We start from the raw sequence: 18,299 nt of genomic DNA, 5'->3' as shown, positions 1-18,299 counted from the left end.
ATATATAAATAGTCCTGAACTACCAATGAGTTATACTATGGTTGTAATGTAAAACTCTGAAGAGTTAAGAAATTCCCAGAATTAAAACTACCTGTGCTACTTTTAGTTTACTGCTATTTTTAAGAAGAATGATATAATTTTTAATAATACGATCACTTGCTATTGTTCTACACAGTCTCTCAGCAGCATTGAGTAGGTAGTTGATTATTTTACATTTCTTTTATCTTTGTCAATACACAAGGTGCCCAAAGCATCCAAACAGTCTATCTACCACAGAATTCCTAATTTCCTGATTGCATTTGTTCCCATTGCTTCCAAGTGCTTCAGTATGTGAATAGAGATTAGGTGATATTTTAAATTTAATTTACCAGTAAGAATCTGAGGCATGGCTAGCATAAGAACAAAAATTGTCCTAGGCATCCCCTAATATTGGATGTAAAACTTAAGACTCCTAGACCACCATTTTTCAGATTATTTTACATTTTATATGTTCAAAACACATGACTACAGCTATAGCTGTGAATACACAATGTTTCCGCAAACCATATCCTGGTGATAACATGTGGGGTGTCAAAAAATGCTGAACAAAATAGTAGCTCTCAAAGAGAATTTGTTCTCTGGGATAGATCCATTTTGGCTATGGATGCCACAGAAAGCAGTTTTCTTGCTGTTAGCCACACTGAACATGATGACCTCTCTCATCAGTTATATTCACTGCAACCAGCCTTTGCAACAAATCAGTGAAACAATAGCCTTGTTCATTCCCACAACAGTAGCCATCTAGTGTGCTTCTGCACATCAAAAGCAACAGTCTGGTGAAAAAGCTGAACACCTACTCTCAAGGCTCTGAATTAGGATTATGCTAGCACTGTATTTTCCAACTTTTGCATCCTTAATTTTGCAACATGAAGGTTATTCTCATATAGTCATTACAGATAAAATATGGTAACTTGGAAAAAAAAAAAAAAGAAGAACGAAAAATTCTGTCCTACAGAATCACATGATATCTGTGTTGGGCCATTCATTCAGCTGCATGTGTATTGATCCATACCATATAGGTTTACTGCATGATTTAATGAGGCTAATTTGTAGCCGAGTAGTCATTGTAGACCAGGCACTGGAAACAAACTTTGTTGGCACACAAGGCCGCAGCTCATGGATATAAAATTTCCTTCCTTTACCTTTAGGAAAGAAGCATGTGACAGCAGTACTGTTGTTTGGCTTCCATGAGGTGATTCTCCTGTCTAATGCAGCCAGGCTTGGGTAGATGGGTGAAGTTTATCACAGTGAGAATCTGGCTCACTGAATTAAGTCTTGTAAAGTTAGGTTCAGACCAAAAAAAAAAATTCAGGTTAGAAAGGACCTAATCCAACCTCCTGCTCAAAGCAGGGTTAGCCATGAGTCAGACCAGGTCAATTAGGGCTGAGGTTTAGTAAGTAATTACTTATTGGTTGACCCATGGCAAATAACTGCTTACCTACCACGAGCTCCCAGGAATCACAAGGTAAAATGGCTCAACTAAAGAGTCCCTAGAAAGGCTCCAGCTAACGTATTTCACCTTGTATTTGCTGAGGGCTAAAATTGGGCATATTTTTACTATTAACTTCATTGTGTGCTTGAGGCATCATTAAATATACTAAGGTCATGCATCCCTCTATACACATTCCTCAAAATCACCTGCTCCCAGCATTAGGAATTTGCAAAGATGAAGAAAATTGCCAGGTACCTGCCCTCTTCTGCAGCCAGTAGCTTCTGGGAATCTTTCCAATAAAGCGCATGTTTTCGGAACACTTTTACAAGCATTCTCATTTTTTCTTCCTAGTGAAAATAATGGAGAGAGCATTGGTAAGAGCAATGAATGAACATTTCCTTGTTTTCTGCTTTGCAGAAGAGCAACAAAGCTGTCAAAGAGCTGACACTGAAAGACAAGTAAATACTATTATTCTCATTTTACAGATTATGAAACAGAAGTATTAACACATTGTAATATCAGAGCAGCCTGCAACATCTTTGCTTTTAAATTATTTGTGAAGAGAAGGCTTTCTACCATTTTTTAAACATGATTCTAAAAGTATAATCATTAATGAGGCTGCATAGAAAAAAAGATGAAAAATCCCACCAACATCATACCATTTCAACAGGAGATCATATTTTAATATAAGTTGCTTTTAATATTTTATTTTACAGTATTCTTTCATATGCAGAGTCATATAAGAATTTAAGGTCATTCTAATAGTTGGGCCTCCCACTGCAGAGCTCAGGGACAGGGCAGCAGGCTTATCAAGGCTCATATACTTTTGCTCATACCATTTCTGAATGATAGATCTCATGTAGCTGACAACACAATATTGAGGATGCACCTTCTCCCACGTTCCTGTCTTCCCTCAGGCTGATCTGTACTATGCATTACCATGCAAAATGTTGGCAGCCTTGCCAGAAGAGGAGTGTTACCCTCCAGGGATTCTTAGAAGTGATTAGGGACAACATGGTTTAGAATAAAGGACTCCTGTTCACTGTCGCAGAGGTCCCAGACACTATTTTATTAGCTCCCTTCTTCTGCAGATTCAGTGATTACAAAAACAGTTCTGGAAAAAACTGTGTTGCTACTCCTTATTACACTATATTAATCTGAGAAAGTGAAATTGGGGAAAGAGAAGAAATACAAAATGTTTTACCTTGTTGCCATAAGGTAAACTGGCTCCAGTCTCCTTTTTCTCGTAGATTCTCATCTTCAGGCAGGAAGAGGCTTCTTTTTTTGTCCATCACAGCAAGCCCCTCATCCCGAATGAGCTTCCAATTTTTTTCTAAGGACTGTTTAGAGAGCCATGTTACTGCACTGAGAACTCACTGCATTTGGCTTTAGTACTGTTTTTATTTTTCCCTGCCACTATTAACTTTTTTTAAATTTAAAAGCACTAAAAAAGCGTTCATCATCATTATCAAGTTTCCTTACTTTCAATTCCCTTCTGATACATTAAGCCAGGAAAAACAACTTTCACAGCGTTCCTCAGATTCAATTACATTGGGATCATAAAATTTCAATAATCCTCAGCCTCTTTGCAGACTAGGCCTCATTTTGACTTGCTTTTTGAATAGCCTAAGGGCTCTTTAACAGATCATTTTGTATTGCAAGCTAGGAAGAGTATTGATCTTCTTAAAGACAGCACACGTTACCTGGAAGCACTCCTGTAACTAGAAAACCACTCGCATAACCTGGAACTCCAGGCATCACGGTTCAAAGAGTACAAATGTAAACAGGCCACTTAAGTTGACAGTTATGATTTAAACCTTCAAAAAGGTTTGCAAAGGTTCACTTGCATATGCTGATGTTATTGAAAAAGATCAAATACGACTTGAAATGCCAGGTGATGATTTATGGACACAACCATTAAAAATGTGTAAGCTGCTTGTACTTCATACATACCAAAACCACAAGATTGTAGAATTAAAAATTCTGTTCTCTGCTGCCTTAGGACATTATATTTGTAAAAAGCTGATAGATCAGAAAACCTTTTATTCTACCAATAAGTCATTTTAATGTTATAGCAATATAAATGAAAAACCCACAGTGTAACAATGGACCTGGATAAAAGTGCCTTCCATTTCCCAGCAGCTTACTTTACTCGCTAAACCTTATTTTGAGTGAATAGTTTTCATTTTTCCTTTGTGCTCTTGAACAAAGCATTTCTGCAAGACATTTTCAATCAATTTCATACTGAAAATAGGCTAAGGTGTGTTCCCACACTACCTCTTTATATGATGTGTAAAGCTGAGTAAAACTCAAAAATCTGTGAGAATAGGTGATATAACTGCTCCTTTTTAGCCTTAAAACTTCATATGGTTATTAGCCCTCCTCATTTAAATTAAACAGTTGCATTTTCCACTTGAGTTTTTTTCAATTAAAAGACAAGCTGATCACACAAAATAGGTTGTACGTTGATACATCATAAAAGGCTCAGCAAGCCATGGCTAGAACACGCTGTCTATAATATAGCGACTTTCTCCCACTAGAACATTTTTAGGTAGGCTAAGACCTATGAAAACTAGGATTGCAATTCTGTTATTACAGTACTCTCTTCTTCTTCCTAGCAAATTGTTTTCTGTCTCATCCATCAGTAAAGGGGAAGAGCACTTAGCATTTTTCCTGGTGCATTCATGTTATTCTCTCCCACTGATGGGTTTCCATAACACTCGTTTAACAGTTAACATTAAGTAGAAATGTTTCTTAGAATCTTTCGAAAACTGACTTTTCCAAAATGCAGAGTACAAAACAAGACTGAAAATTTCCACCTGATCAGAGATGAATATGGGAACAGTGCTGGTACTGATGCAGCGCTACCTTATCTACAAAACGAAATAGCAGCTTGAGTACCTGATTTTGCACTGGCTGGAGAAAGGAAAGAAAAGAGTAACTTACATTTACACAGGCTTCAAATTAAAGTGATATAGATTAATAAAACTGGAAAACTTTAAAAGATATTACAAGTGCTTCTCTGTTTCTTCAAACTCCTCCTACTCCCTCATCTGAAAAAACGTACGAGGGAGCATTCACCCATGCAGACAAGATGATGCATGAAGAGCACTGGTGGTCTAAGGAGCTGCAGGCAAGAGCTGCTTTGTCACCTCTAATCCTTCACAAGTGCCACAGGCTGAAAGTTAACCTCCAAAGGTGCGTGTTTGCCCTTGCCTTTTAAGACTCCTTCCCTAGCATGTTGGATATGAAGTGATTTGAATACATATCACTGATTTTGAACTAGCTCCTCATTGGTTTTAGACATAACTTGCGCTGAAATCAATGGCATCTCTATACTCCTGAAAACCTGGACCCCATCTATAAAAGACACTGACAGTGCTTTACTATGAGTTAATAGGCAACTCCTAGGTAGAAAGGAAGCAGAGAGTTACAGGAGTTCAAACACAGCTCAGCCTTGATCTCCCTGATTTTACAGACTCTTAGGCATACCTTGAATGGTAAGGACACATAACACCATTAAAACATAATGACTAAGTCCAGGACTTGGACTTCCGGCTCTTGATCCAAGAGCTGGTATCTACAGAAAAAAGTTAAATATGCTTATGCTCCATAATATGTAGGGATTCAAGCCTCAGGTTAGAGCAACCAATTCATATTATATTTGATGCAATATCCTGATTTCAAATGAAGAATCAGGTGGCAAACAGCATTGGGAGCATATGTACTTGTTTCCTAGCAGCTGATTCCTGTAAACCTCCATATGGTGTTTTAAATACAGTTCCTAACAATAATGGAAGTTTACAGTTGCTTTACATCTGGCAATAGTGTAGATTTTATTGGCAAAGACATTACTATATTTAAATAGAGATTTCTTAATATTGGTTTATTTTTATGTGTGACTACTATATTAAAATAATCCTTACTCTGTGCTGTCAAACCCTTTCAAATGCATGGTCATAAATGACACAGGCAGAGATTAAGAGGTTACTACCCCTTATAGTGAGGCATAATTACTGACTACATGTCCATTTTAATCCATTGGACTATAAAATAAAATCATGGTGAAGACTTCAATCTGTTTCACTTTGTTACTGAAACAGAGTAGGAGAGTATTCATGATCAGTTACCGTGTCTCTGCTGGGGAACGATGATGACCTCCAAGTAAGGGGCAATATTTTAAACCTTTCAAAATAGATTCCTTGCACCCATTTGGTCACTCAGAGTGCTTGAACATCAGCATGTGTACACATCATCTCTGCTCTTTTCAACACAAGGCTCCCCTTTAAAGCATCCAGGCACACTTTAAAAGCATATTTCAATTTAATTTCTCCATTAAATATGAATGTTTATCTATTATTAGCTAAACCATTAAGCCCTAGCTGTCACTCTACAGAAAATGTTATGGGCATGTGCTGTTGCCAGTACTTTCATTCTCTTTCTGTGCTTTTCTTGCTGCACTTTAAACTTTTAATTAATAAAATCTAAGCCATCAGAGAAAACTGTCAATACAAGATCTACTTTAATCAATCAGCTATTCACTGTAGTACATTATTGGCAAAGCATCCTCTGGGTCCTTTCCAAAAGTCAACGGACACAACATGAGGAAAGGACAAAGTTACTTAGGTCATTACCTATGTATTAGTTTCAGACTGGTGAAAAGTCTCTAGGATCCAATAGCATTGTATCTCTTATTATTTTTTTAAACGAGTGCCAGAATAGAAAAATAATGCTATACTGAGGTTGTACAAAAGGTACCAGAGAATGACACAATGACTCAGAAAGACCGTCCATGGAAAGCTAATTGCCCCAAGGGAGGAGGACAGGTTTTCAAAGATAAAAGTAAGGTTTCCTTTTAGCTGAGCTCAAACAAGAAAGAAAGAGTTTCTTGAATCTCCAAATCCAAAGGCCTGAAATACTGTAGATCAGAAATATTAACAGAACATTTCTACATAATCACTTGACACACTCTTCCTAATTTAAAGGCTTATGTTTTCTGCTCCCTGAGAAATCAGGTGTCCCTTCCTATTCTTTCAAGGAAACTACAAAAAACTTAAACGTTAATGGGCAGCAGCTAAAGAGATGCAAAGATCCACTTCCCTTCAGCACAGTAGCACTAACCAGCATTTACCACCCACCATGATAGACGTCCTGTTAAGTGTTATTGAGATATTCTCAGGCTTTTTTTTTTTTTCTTTTTAAAGAAACTAAACCCCCCTCTTCCTTAAGACATCCAGGCAAGTAGGTTATAGTGAAGTAAATAAAGTATGAGATTGTCTTTAATCTCACCCATCAGGCAGTTAAACATCAGGACAAAATTAGTAATTTAGGCTTCTTTCTTTAGTAAAGCAGAAGGAAAGTTAACACCAGAAAGGGAGACATGCAATCCTTAGATAGTTATTTAACATAGTAAAAATTAATCATCCTCTGGAAATACCTCTTTTTTTTGACCTGTAAACTAAACTACTAGCATGGACAATATGCCTCCTGTCTGTATGGCTACAGTCAGGTGAGCTGAACACCCCTCAGAAGGAATTTATTAAACTGGGTATACCAAAAAAAGACATTTTTTTCTTCAGGTTTTCTGTGGAAAAAGCAAGGCACTGTCGAAATTCACATCTCCATCTCCAGTCTCAAGAAACCACATGACCCTTTATAACAAAATCAAGCCAGGTCTGTGCTATAAGATGCTACTGACCACAGCTGTGCTGGTTAGGGGAATGAACCAAAAAGAGCTGCCAGTCTGGCTTTAGCACTGTCTCAGCCACAAATAAATCCTCAGTTAGCATTGTTAAGCTACCAATAGCCTGTGAAATGTGAAAATAGCCTGTTCACATTTAACAACAAGTGGTGAAACACAGGGAGAGAGGGTCAGGGCCCCTAGTGCTTTGCCCTTCATACAGCAGTTTTCCATGTCAAATTCTATCTTTGGGATTTGGTAGCATTTCCCACACATCCCCTACAGATGTAAGAGGAATGTAACGAGATGAAGCAGTAAGAAATAACTGCTGATTGGTTTTTGCTCTGTGGAATGGGGAAATAATGTTTTTTTAACTAAAACATGTACAGAAGTTGGAATATTTCAGAAATTAATAAAACCAATGTCTTCAGTGATTTTTTTGCCACTTTCTGGAGAATACTACTTCAAATTTTACTTGCAGTGTTGTATGTTGTTAGAATCAAGCTTGCTTTCTTTCAAAACTTCAAGTACTTCCTTGAGTTATGGGAGAAACACAACAATAAAAATATTTTCCCTGATGCATTTAGCTTATATTTTGGGTTTACACTTTCAACTGTGAATGTTATCTTGAAGAATGTAAATCTTACCGCTCCCAGATTACGATACTTATGTAAGTAAATTAGCAGCCACAATTTAGTCCAGATTCAGTGACATATTGCTAATAAAACAGCTAAAAAAATACCACAAAATGATTGGATTGAAGAGGTATGGGTGGATTTCAGAGAGGCAGTTGTGCTGTGGAGGTCAGGGGTGAATTTCTATCCTCGTTGGTCTTCTGAATGGCTCTTCTAGGAGCCACACAAGATGCTGATCCAAACCAAGACCTCCACATATGGTCTGATCCATCTGAAAAAATCCCTTCAAGGTGGAGCCCTGGCCATTTTATAACAGGAAGCTGAATTATTTCATCATTCAAAGCTGACTTGTCTCCTCACTCTAAGGGTGAAGGGACCATTACCTTCTGTGACTCAGGAATTTGAATGGTTTACATGTAAGAGACTGTAAAACATCCCTGCAGATAGCTCTATACCATCAATAAAATAATATATATTCTTTCTTTTTTGTTTGGCAAAAGTATGATAAGAAGTTCCCAGTTTCTCCATCTTCTTTATGGCACGGAGTATCTACTCCTACACATTCCTCAAGAATGAGTTCAATACATGCACATTTCAAATCTTCCCAAACGCTAGTCCATAAAACTAATTGCTTTTTTTGTGTGACTGAGGTTACACTAGAGAATCACACTTTAATCTAAATTTCCTAGCCCTATTTATGCTGGCATCAAAAGCATAACAAGGACTAATCTTCCTTTTTTAATTTCTTTCTTTTTTTTTTAAAGTAAAAGTAGGCTTTTTAAAGTAGGTTTTTTAACATGTTATGTAACTAAGTATAATGAAACAATCACTCTGAAGGAACCTGTCTCTTGCAAATAAACATTTATGTTTTTAAATTATTTGTGCAGAATAATTTTGCCACACATACCAATAATTGAAACATACAGAAAATAAAAGGTTCTTCCCTTCTTTTTTTTTTTTTTAGGAATGATGATTAAAATTATTAAAATTAAAATAAAATAATAAAAAATATGCTATTTTGGAAATAAAAACTATTATTATTAATAATAAACAGACAACTTGTCTTGCATTAAATAAAAAAAAAGAACTTTAAAGAACTTAATTTCTATGTTGTTAATTTTTCCTAATCCATCACTGGGAGTCCACACTCGTATCTCTTATGCAATTAAAAGCTTTCAAAGAAGTCACCAATTATTACACAAGGGATGAAGAACACAGCATTTCCTGACTAATTAAAAATTCACAAGGGGTGTCCCAGACATTAGCAAAGTTTGCTGTCATTTTGCACTTGAGACATTACAGTTGTCTACTGTACTGGTTTTGGCTGGGATAGAGTTAATTTTCTTCATAGTAGCTAGGATGGGGCTGTAGCTTTGGATTTGTGCTGGAAACAGGGTTGATAACACAGGGGTGTTTTAGTCACTGCTGAGCAGTGCTCACACAGAGTCAAGGCCTTTTCTGCTCCTCACCCCACCCCACCAGCGAGTAGGCTGGGGGTGCACAAGAAGCTGGGAGGGGACACGGCTGGGACAGCTGACCCCAACTGACCAAAGGGCTATTCCATACCATATGACATCATGCTCAGCGTATAAAGCTGAGGGAAGAAGAAGGAAGAGGGGGACATTCGGAGTGATGGTGTTTGTCTTCCCCAGTAACCGTTACGTGTGATGGAGCCCTGCTTTTCCTGGAGATGGCTGAACACCTGCCTGCCCATGGGAAGGAGTGAATGAATTCTTTGTTCTGCTTTGCTTGCATGCACAGCTTTAGCTTTACGTATTAAACTGTTTTTATCTGAACCCACGAGTTTTCTCACTTTTACTCTTCCAATTCTCTCCCCCATCCCACTGGCTGGGAGTGAGTGAGCGGCTGGGTGGTGCTTAGTTGCCAGCTGTGGTTAAACCACGACATATACCATGCAAATCTTGTATTTATTAATCATTTCAGCCATCCTATCCCCATTCTCAGTTTTGAAAATGCCTGAGCTCATTTTATTGTACCTTAGTTAAATCTTGTGCTCAGTCTGAGATTGGTGTCTGGTACTCACAAGCAGTGATTCAGACTTCATAGATTAGAATTTTCCCTGCTTAATACCTTCGATTATAGTTGTTATTAAAAAAAATAAAATCAAAGTATGCAGAAACAAACTGCCTTACCTTCACCAGTTCTGTATAACCAGTTTCCCTTGCTGTCCACCAAGGTTGAGCTTTCAGTCCCTTGACATTGTAGAGGGAGCGCTGCCAAACTGATGCAAAGTGACCTCTTTGGTATCCAAGTTCATACCACTTGTATGCCTAAAAGATTGCAGTTGTTATCAACCAAATTCATATCAGCTAAGCTCCCATAGAAAAAGAGTAACTTATGCTTTTTTGGTAAGGTAACAGACTGTCTCTTTGGATGCCAGGGTTGTTCTAATATAATGTAGTAATGAACACTTAAAGGAAAAACAACCAAACAAACCCCCAAAACCCCAAAACAACCAAACCAACCCCCAAAATAGATCAATCAGCCAAGGTTGTCCAATACAGCATTAGCAAAATAGGATAATCTTCTCACAACCATTCTCACCAAATATGGGTCAGTAAGCTAGGTGCTGTCCTTGGACTTGGGAGATCCAATTGTTTTGCATCTTGGTCAAACTTATTTTCTCTCTATTTCAATTCTCTACCTAAGAATTCACAATGACTGCCTTCTGCTGCCAATGGAGATGCTGTGATGATGAAAACAGTGCTGACTTTAGGGATCTAAATTGTTACATAATTATTTAATACATATATGCTCTTGGGTTTCTTCAAATATTTGTTGCCACACCGGAACTGAGCTGATGCTACTAAATTTTCTTGTCCCTTCCCTTTATTTCACATGGTAGAAACCTACTGAGGCTAATACCAGGCCTTTTTTTGTCTTACTCTCCCTTTCCACAACTTGCTTTACCATTCTGGAGCAGCAAAACAAGTTCCTGCAAAGAAAGAAAATGGGAAGCTTGGAAAGAAAAGATCCAGCATGAGCAGCACTGTGAGGAACCATATACAGAGAAGGCTACATATAGCTGCCTCCCTCCTATCCAGCATTGCTGCTACAGCTGCAATATTTTAAACAACACGGAAAAAAACCCGGATATGACAGGACAGCTAAGTAGGGAGATATGAGGTAAGAAGTCCAGAGCAGAGGCACTGAGGCAGGCAGCAATCCCTGCCTTGAACAGAAATCGTCCAAAACCCTCTTCAGAGTCATGCGCAGAGTCCCTCTCTAGCTACACCGCTTGAAATTCACTCCCTCCCAAGCCTGCAACCTATCCAATTCACCTCTGCCTAAGTGTCACTCATCCAAACTTGGACCATGTTCTTAGCTCCTTCACCCAACCTGATATTTAGTCTTATCTCACTCTACATAAAACAGCCTATAATTTCACCCTTGTGCTTCCAGTTAATAATACTCTCCCTACACCTCATCATTAGCCGCCTTCCCTGGCTGTATCCACATCCTTGCCAAGTTCTCCTCAAAAAAACAAACCCTCCACTTTTCTTTCCAGCAGGAGTATGGAAAATCTGGTGTGCTGGTTTTGGCTGGGATAGAGTTAATTTTCTTCATAGTAGCTAGGATGGGGCTATGTTTTGGATTTGTGCTGGAAACAGTGTTGATAACACAGGGGTGTTTTTGTTATTGCTGAGCAGTGCTCACACAGAGTCAAGGCCTTTTCTGCTCCTCACCCCACCCCACCAGCGAGTAGGCTGGGGGTGCACAAGAAGCTGGGAGGGGACACGGCTGGGACAGCTGACCCCAACTGACCAAAGGGATAATCCATACCATATGGTGTCATGCTCAGCATACAAAGCTGGGGGAAGAAGGAGGAAGGGGGGGACATTCGGTGTGATGGCGTTTGTCTTCCCAAGTAACCGTTACATGTGATGGAGCCCTGCTTTCCTGGAGATGGCTGAACACTTGCCTGCCCACAGGAAGGAGTGAATTTATTCCTTGTTTTGCTTTGCTTGCGTGCGCGGCTTTTGCTTTTACCTATTAAACTGTCTTTATCTCAACCCACAAGTTTTCTCACTTTTACTCTTCCAATTCTCTCCCCCATCCTACTGGTTGGGAGTGAGCGAGTGGCTGGGTGGTGCTTAGTTGCTGGCTGTGGTTAAACCACAACATCTGGACAAGATGAACACTGTCCCCAGTAGCAGTCTGGTATCGCAGTTTCCCTGCATGACTAACTATTTTAATTGTTATTTGTTTTTCAAAGAGAGTCATTTCTCCTGTTCTAACTCATGAGCATGTGACAGTTGTCCATTAATCTGCCCACATTTGACATGAAGGCTAAACCAAAAAGACTTGAGACAAAAACCACAGTTCTAACTCTTAAGTTAAAGAATAATCATTTTATGTATGGGGTCTAATGGAAAGCAAAACATACAATCAAATAAACACATCTCTAGGAAAACAATTAATGTCAGCTTATTATTTATGTTTACATTGAAGCCAGTAAACTAGAAGGAAAAACAAAACTTTTTTGGATAAAAATCAGCCATGAGAACAGTGTGTGACTTACTAAGAATTACTTAGTCTTAGCAGTCAGTCAGTCAAGAAAACAAAAAGCTATTGGAAATTCTTCATGTAATGGATTATTTCTAAAAATTTCCAGGTGTCATCTTAGAGATCTTTTATTTCAGATATAAAAGTAAGAAATTACTTTGGGTGGTTTTGTTTTCAGATTTTTACATAAGTCTCTACATTGTAACCATAGATTATTTTTTGAGAGTCTGTAAATTTTCTTCAAGCTTTTAAAACATGTACTCTGATCTTTATAACTCTCCTGAAGTATGGAGGAAAGGCCGCAATAGAATGTTGCCTTACAGTATTTATCTGAAGTACAGAAAAACAGTGTGGATTAATAGAATGACAACAGACCATATATTAGCTTTCCTCTTTTTTCCCTAGAGAAGCTTTGTAAAATTGTGTATGGGTCAAAAAAAAAATATTTATGTATTACCTTTGGGTAATACACAGTATATCTTTAAATTTTGATGTTACCTTGGTTAAGTCTCTGAAATGGAAGCACTATGATTTATAACGTATGTTCCCCAAGATGTAAGTTGTAATAGCAGTGGGATATCAATAGATCGTTCATGCTGACTGCCTGCATTCATTTGCAATGTCTGGAGTTAGCCCAAATGATAAGGGGGATAAATTACTTGTTTCAGCCACTGACTGATGAGTATGAATGTTGCTGGTCTTTAAGATCCATCAGCTATAATCACGATGTATAATACTGTTAATCCTTATCTATTAGAAGAATTGTGCAATGAGGTTGCCTTTGACAGCATGGAGTAGGGTTAGGTTGCCTCGCTCATCCTTTCCAGTCCTGAGTTTCCATGAGAAACCTTTCTTTTCGCATGCAGATCTTGGCAGTGGAAAGACTAAATAATGACCACTGTACTATTCAGGAGACCTACAACAGTATAGCTTCTTTTCCAGGAAAGTAAATGTTTGAGATGCACTCAGTTTATAAATTCAGTGTGAACAGCACTTTGTTCTATAATACCTTCCACATTTCCAATTTATCTTTTTTTAAGTCAATTTGGCATTTTATCAAATTATAGTTGGAAAAGGCATACTCAACACTGTTTCCCTAGCACTTACTAAGACCACATTCATAATTCCTAATTTAGCTCTAATAGATTAATATCTACCTTCAACAAACCTTCAGGGATAGCAATTTCACATGTTCCTTAAATATTGATCTGTTTCCTTGATTAAATCTTGAAGTTCAGCAAGTCTAGCAAGGTCAGTGAGAAAAATTTAGCTTAATAGTGGACTTTCCACTGATAAATTTAAAAGTCTTCTCTATGCCAAGAAGTTCATTTGTCACTGATTAAAACTTTTTCTACAGCAGATTTGACCATTCACTCTATAAACATTAACACATAATTATCCTGGCGATTGGGATGATTTACATTAATTACTTCTGTGTGGTATCTTTAGTCAAACATTGTAATGGGATGCTCTAGGTTCAACCATTCAACCCAGAATATCCCACAGAAGTATACAGGGATTTCCTTTTTGGTTTTCTGTTGAGAGAAGGACAGACAGACAGAGTCAGACAGAGAGACAGCACGCACACAAGCAGACGCTGTGTGTGCATGTGCACGTGTGTGTGTTTACATATAGAATGAGGCCGACATTCTCACTTGTAAATGAACTTTTAAATTCAAAAAACTTCATTGGAAGAATATTTTATTGTACTTTCAGAGAAGGCAATCTAACTTAAAAATACAGATATTACTACATTTCAATGTATATATAAGGTATTGTAATAAAAGTTCCATGTTTTATAAAAAAAGAAGATTAACCTGATGAACTAGGCTTAAGAAAGATCACTAACATAGGTTTCATTATAGTCCATCTGCCTATAGTTCATATTGGAGAACTGCCTACCTACTGGGCCAAGATATTAAAGAAGTCAGCATTCTTTACAGTATTTTAGGGATCAATATTTCAGACCTATTACTAGATAACTATTAAAAAGCAGTTCCACTATGCCTTTTTATTCTTATTCTTTTCACATTTCCCATCCAGGAACCTGAACAGGGTTTTTAGGTTTGTTTTTTTGTTTGTTTTTAAGTTCATGCCCATAGTAAAGTTCATTACTAATAACAGCCTTCAACAAAAGCCCTTTGCTCCCCTCCCATGGCTATAGGGCTAATTCGCACATTTCAATTTGGATTTTACATTAAATTTGGTTTTAAATTAACAAATTGGAAACTCTTACGGTTTTCAGTTGCATATGTTCGCTTTTGTTGGGCATGCAACAGATTTGTTGCAGAAATGTCTGCTTTTCTCATCTGTTTGCTACTTTAATTACTGAACAAATACCATAACTCAGCCCACACATTCAGTCTTCCAGACTGACCACACATGGTGGTCTTTTATCACGTACTCATTGGTGCTCAAGGTCACTTTGGGAAAGAAGGCAGGTTTAAAAAACACTGTTATATCAGAGGTATGAGAGAACTTCTATACAGTGATATACATGTAACTGTTTTTTTTTAAACTCTGGTTAAAATCTTTGTTGTAAGTGGTAGGAGAAGAAAACAGACTCTAAAAACACCTTCATTGAATTTTTGAAAAATGTTTGGTCCCTCAGTTCAAACCGCCCCATGCAAGCTTCAAAAGTTTAGGTTAGTTCTAAAGCAAGGGATGCTAAGAGATTGTATTGTTACACCAATGGCAGATTTTTTGCTGTTGCTCGTCTTGACCTCTACACACATATGCTGGATTGTTACTGCAATAGGACTACTCGTTTTCAACACTGAGCCCGTGCTTAAAGGTTTTTCTGGATTCTGCAGTCCATCAGAGGTTTAGACTTTAAAGCAAGAACACGTTAAATGCGTACCTCTTTGTCTCCCATTCTCTGCAAGGCATCACCCAGATGAAAATAAAAGCGTCCATCATTTGTGCCGGGGTCACCAGACTCTAGTCCTTCCTGAAAAAATAAAAAAAAAGGTATAAGAGAAACTTCAATAGGACTTCTAAAAGAGTTCATTTGACTGCCGTAAACAGGCTGCCGATTCTATGCAAGAGACAATCTATGAAATTGGCTAGAAAATATAACCACCACAGTAACCCGGAACTTAGGTTGAATGAGTACAATACTTCAGTAAAAAAAAAACAACTGAGAAATGTTATCAGTTTTCCGAATGCCATGGCCTCTCTCCTCAGTCCCTCCAAGACAGAGGTGTATTCAGAGATGGACACTTGCCCCTGACCATATATACATATACACAAGCATTTTAGACAGCTGGATTAAGGTTTTATTTTGTGGTAGTTCTTCCCAAACACTCAGAAGCATAAGCAAGCCCTCTCTGGATTTTTCAAGAACCTTAAGTTTGTAGCATACTGCCAAACTCAAAACAATTTGAGACTCACAGATGTGTACTTAGGGTTAACCACTAATAAAACAAATACTTGACATTTAAGAATTGATGAGTCTCAATGTACAAGCTTGTTCCAGTTCATAGGCAGTGATATAGCAATATAACTCCAAAACGTAGCTTAAACTGTGATTTGTGGTTAGTATGCTTCTACCTTGACATGTTTTATACATTCCAGTTTTATTTTTTACAGGTAAAGTATGTACTGTAGGTGAGAAAAGAAAAATACCTTTAGATAGGGTATGCTCTCTGCTATCTTATTTTCTGCCTTCAGGATAAAGCCATAATGTACTTTGGCAAAGCCATCATTTGGAGCCAGGCTTAGAACCTGTTGGAGAGCAAATGAATTAAATACTCATGTATGGATCTATGCAAAGTAACAAACCTGTGCACATACTACTATTTAATGATGCGATGACATTTTCTTCCATCACTGACTCTCAGATAAATTCTTGGCTTTGCTGTACTTTCTTTTTCCCATTCACTTTTGTGCTTCTCCAGAAAAATCTATTACAAGCCAAACTTGAAAATCTCAGAAGTAAAATTATTCCAACCAGAATCTCTGAATTGTATTATTTTTTGTTGTCCATCTTTCTCCACCCTCTCTCTTGAGTTACAGCATGTTACATTACAGAATTAACACCATTCATTAACACTTAAGTTACCTATCCCAGGTTTGACTAATCTGAAGGAAAGCAGCTGCTTTTGACCAAGTCTACAGCACAATCACGGGAAGCATAGTGTAGAAGTATACCTGAAATAGTCTAAAATTAGATAGGTTTATACTGGTGGCAAACTAGTCTTGGCAAGAGAAAATATACTACGCTGCGAAGCACAGTGAGTACAATTTAGAAAGATGCTGTAAAATAACGGTTGCATCATGTGATGGGACTGCGCAAACCCTGGGAACACAAAGGGCATTCTCAGCACTACAGTGAACTGGAGCACTCTGGAAGAGCTTACACTTGCTTGGCCAAGAGAAAGCTATCAGATGGTAATGCAAGGTCTAATGCAGCAGTGATTCAATGTGCTTTCACACTAGAGGGTGATGGAGAAATTATTCTTGTATAGTTGTGTGCTGCACTCTTCGACCAAGACCAAGACCTAGCATGCTGAATTAAGCTAAAAGATTTTGTATCCTGAACAAGATTCAGACAATGTCTGAGTTATAACCTGACTTAATTTTGCAGGAAAGGAAAACCCATAGGCAAATATCCAGAGATGTGTATTTCATGGGGACTGTGCAAGAGAAAGATTCGCAAATTCAGGGACAGCTGTAGGAAAGGATCACTGTACAGGGGAGTGTTTCAGGGAAAGGAGGTGTGAAGCTGGCTGGCATGAGTTCTGAAACATGTACCCCCAACATTACTAAGATAATTTAAGTGCATTTGTTCTGCCCCAGCCAAGGGGAAAATTAGAGAATGTCTTGATCTACTTTCCAGCTCCATGTTTCTATGATGTAGATATTCAATATCATTTGTAGCTCAATTACATGGTCAAGTTAATCTGTTGTTACACCTCTTCTCTCATTAAAATAAGGGTGGACAGTCTTATCAGCACAGATCCTAAGACTGTGAGGATCATCGCAAGTGCCTGGGAGCCAGTGCAATTACAGAGGCTGACACCTGCTGAATGTCTAGCACAGTCCCTAAATACAAAACAATGGACAGATGAGCAATTTCTCTTGCCTAAATCCATTTTTGAAGCTACTAAACTTATGCCATGGATAAAATGTCTGCATACATTACAGTAATTTCCCTCTGCCTTTTCCAGTCACTGTCTAACCTAATTTTTCAATCAAAATAATTACAAGCAAAACCATAACAAGTCCTCTGGGCCAGTTTCTCTGCTTTCTCAAACCTTGTTACATACAAACTACATCTGAGAAAAAACAAAATCAGTGCAACATGGGTATAAAATGTTATGAGTTAAAATAGCAGCAATCTACTTCTTTTTGCAGAAAATAGCTACTACGAAGGAACAATCAATTTGAGAATCTGTCTGAAGTCCATAACATGGCACATCATTAACAAAAAGTGAACTTGGCAATTCACTAGAGTAATGATGAGCTTGATCCCTAGTATAACAATATGCTACCACCTTACGCAACTTATGCTTTTTGACTACAGCATTCTGTGTATAATCATTTTGATCCAAGAATCTGGACCTGCAGGGTGAAATAAAATGACTGACAGAAATACTTATTAGTCATATAATTTTGTTACAGTTCCTTTAACTATAGGATAAAGCTATCCGATTAGTTAGGACAGAATTTTTTGTATTACAGTTCATTTAAACTATGCTGGGTTGCATTAAGGCATGATCTATATTCAGAGCCCCGAAAGAGAAGTGAAGATATACAATCAGCAGAAATTACACTGGAAGTATTTAATGTAAATTGTATTACTCTGTTGCTGTTGTTGCGTGCAATATTAATTATGTTTAGAAAAAAGTTTTACTAAACTGTTCATAGCCCATTAAATAGTAATCATTAATATAGAAATTAACCTCTGGGGCTATCAATAGCTAATTAGCCAGGGCAGAGTACTGCGTTAATGTGGATATTCTGCTTTTGGTACCTGAGATAG

The 18,299-nt window shown here is 37.8% G+C and overlaps 1 protein-coding gene across 6 annotated transcripts in view; it reads right to left on the bottom strand.

Moving 5' to 3' along the window:
- Positions 1-18,299, bottom strand: part of ASPH (aspartate beta-hydroxylase) — a 120,732-nt gene that overhangs the window by 12,723 nt on the left and 89,710 nt on the right. For all 6 annotated transcript variants that reach the window (XM_072852432.1, XM_072852428.1, XM_072852426.1 and 3 more), the window contains 5 exons: positions 15,941-16,039; positions 15,174-15,263; positions 9,940-10,077; positions 2,676-2,811; positions 1,727-1,818 (listed from right to left, as the gene is read on the bottom strand). In XM_072852432.1, coding sequence (XP_072708533.1) covers positions 1,727-1,818; positions 2,676-2,811; positions 9,940-10,077; positions 15,174-15,263; positions 15,941-16,039 — 555 coding nt within the window. The remainder of the gene's footprint in view (positions 1-1,726; positions 1,819-2,675; positions 2,812-9,939; positions 10,078-15,173; positions 15,264-15,940; positions 16,040-18,299) is intronic.

This window comes from Ciconia boyciana, chromosome 2, assembly GCF_034638445.1.
Source record: "Ciconia boyciana chromosome 2, ASM3463844v1, whole genome shotgun sequence".
In the NCBI taxonomy this organism is placed as follows: domain Eukaryota; kingdom Metazoa; phylum Chordata; class Aves; order Ciconiiformes; family Ciconiidae; genus Ciconia; species Ciconia boyciana.
This window is presented reverse-complemented; position numbering and strand designations above follow the sequence as displayed.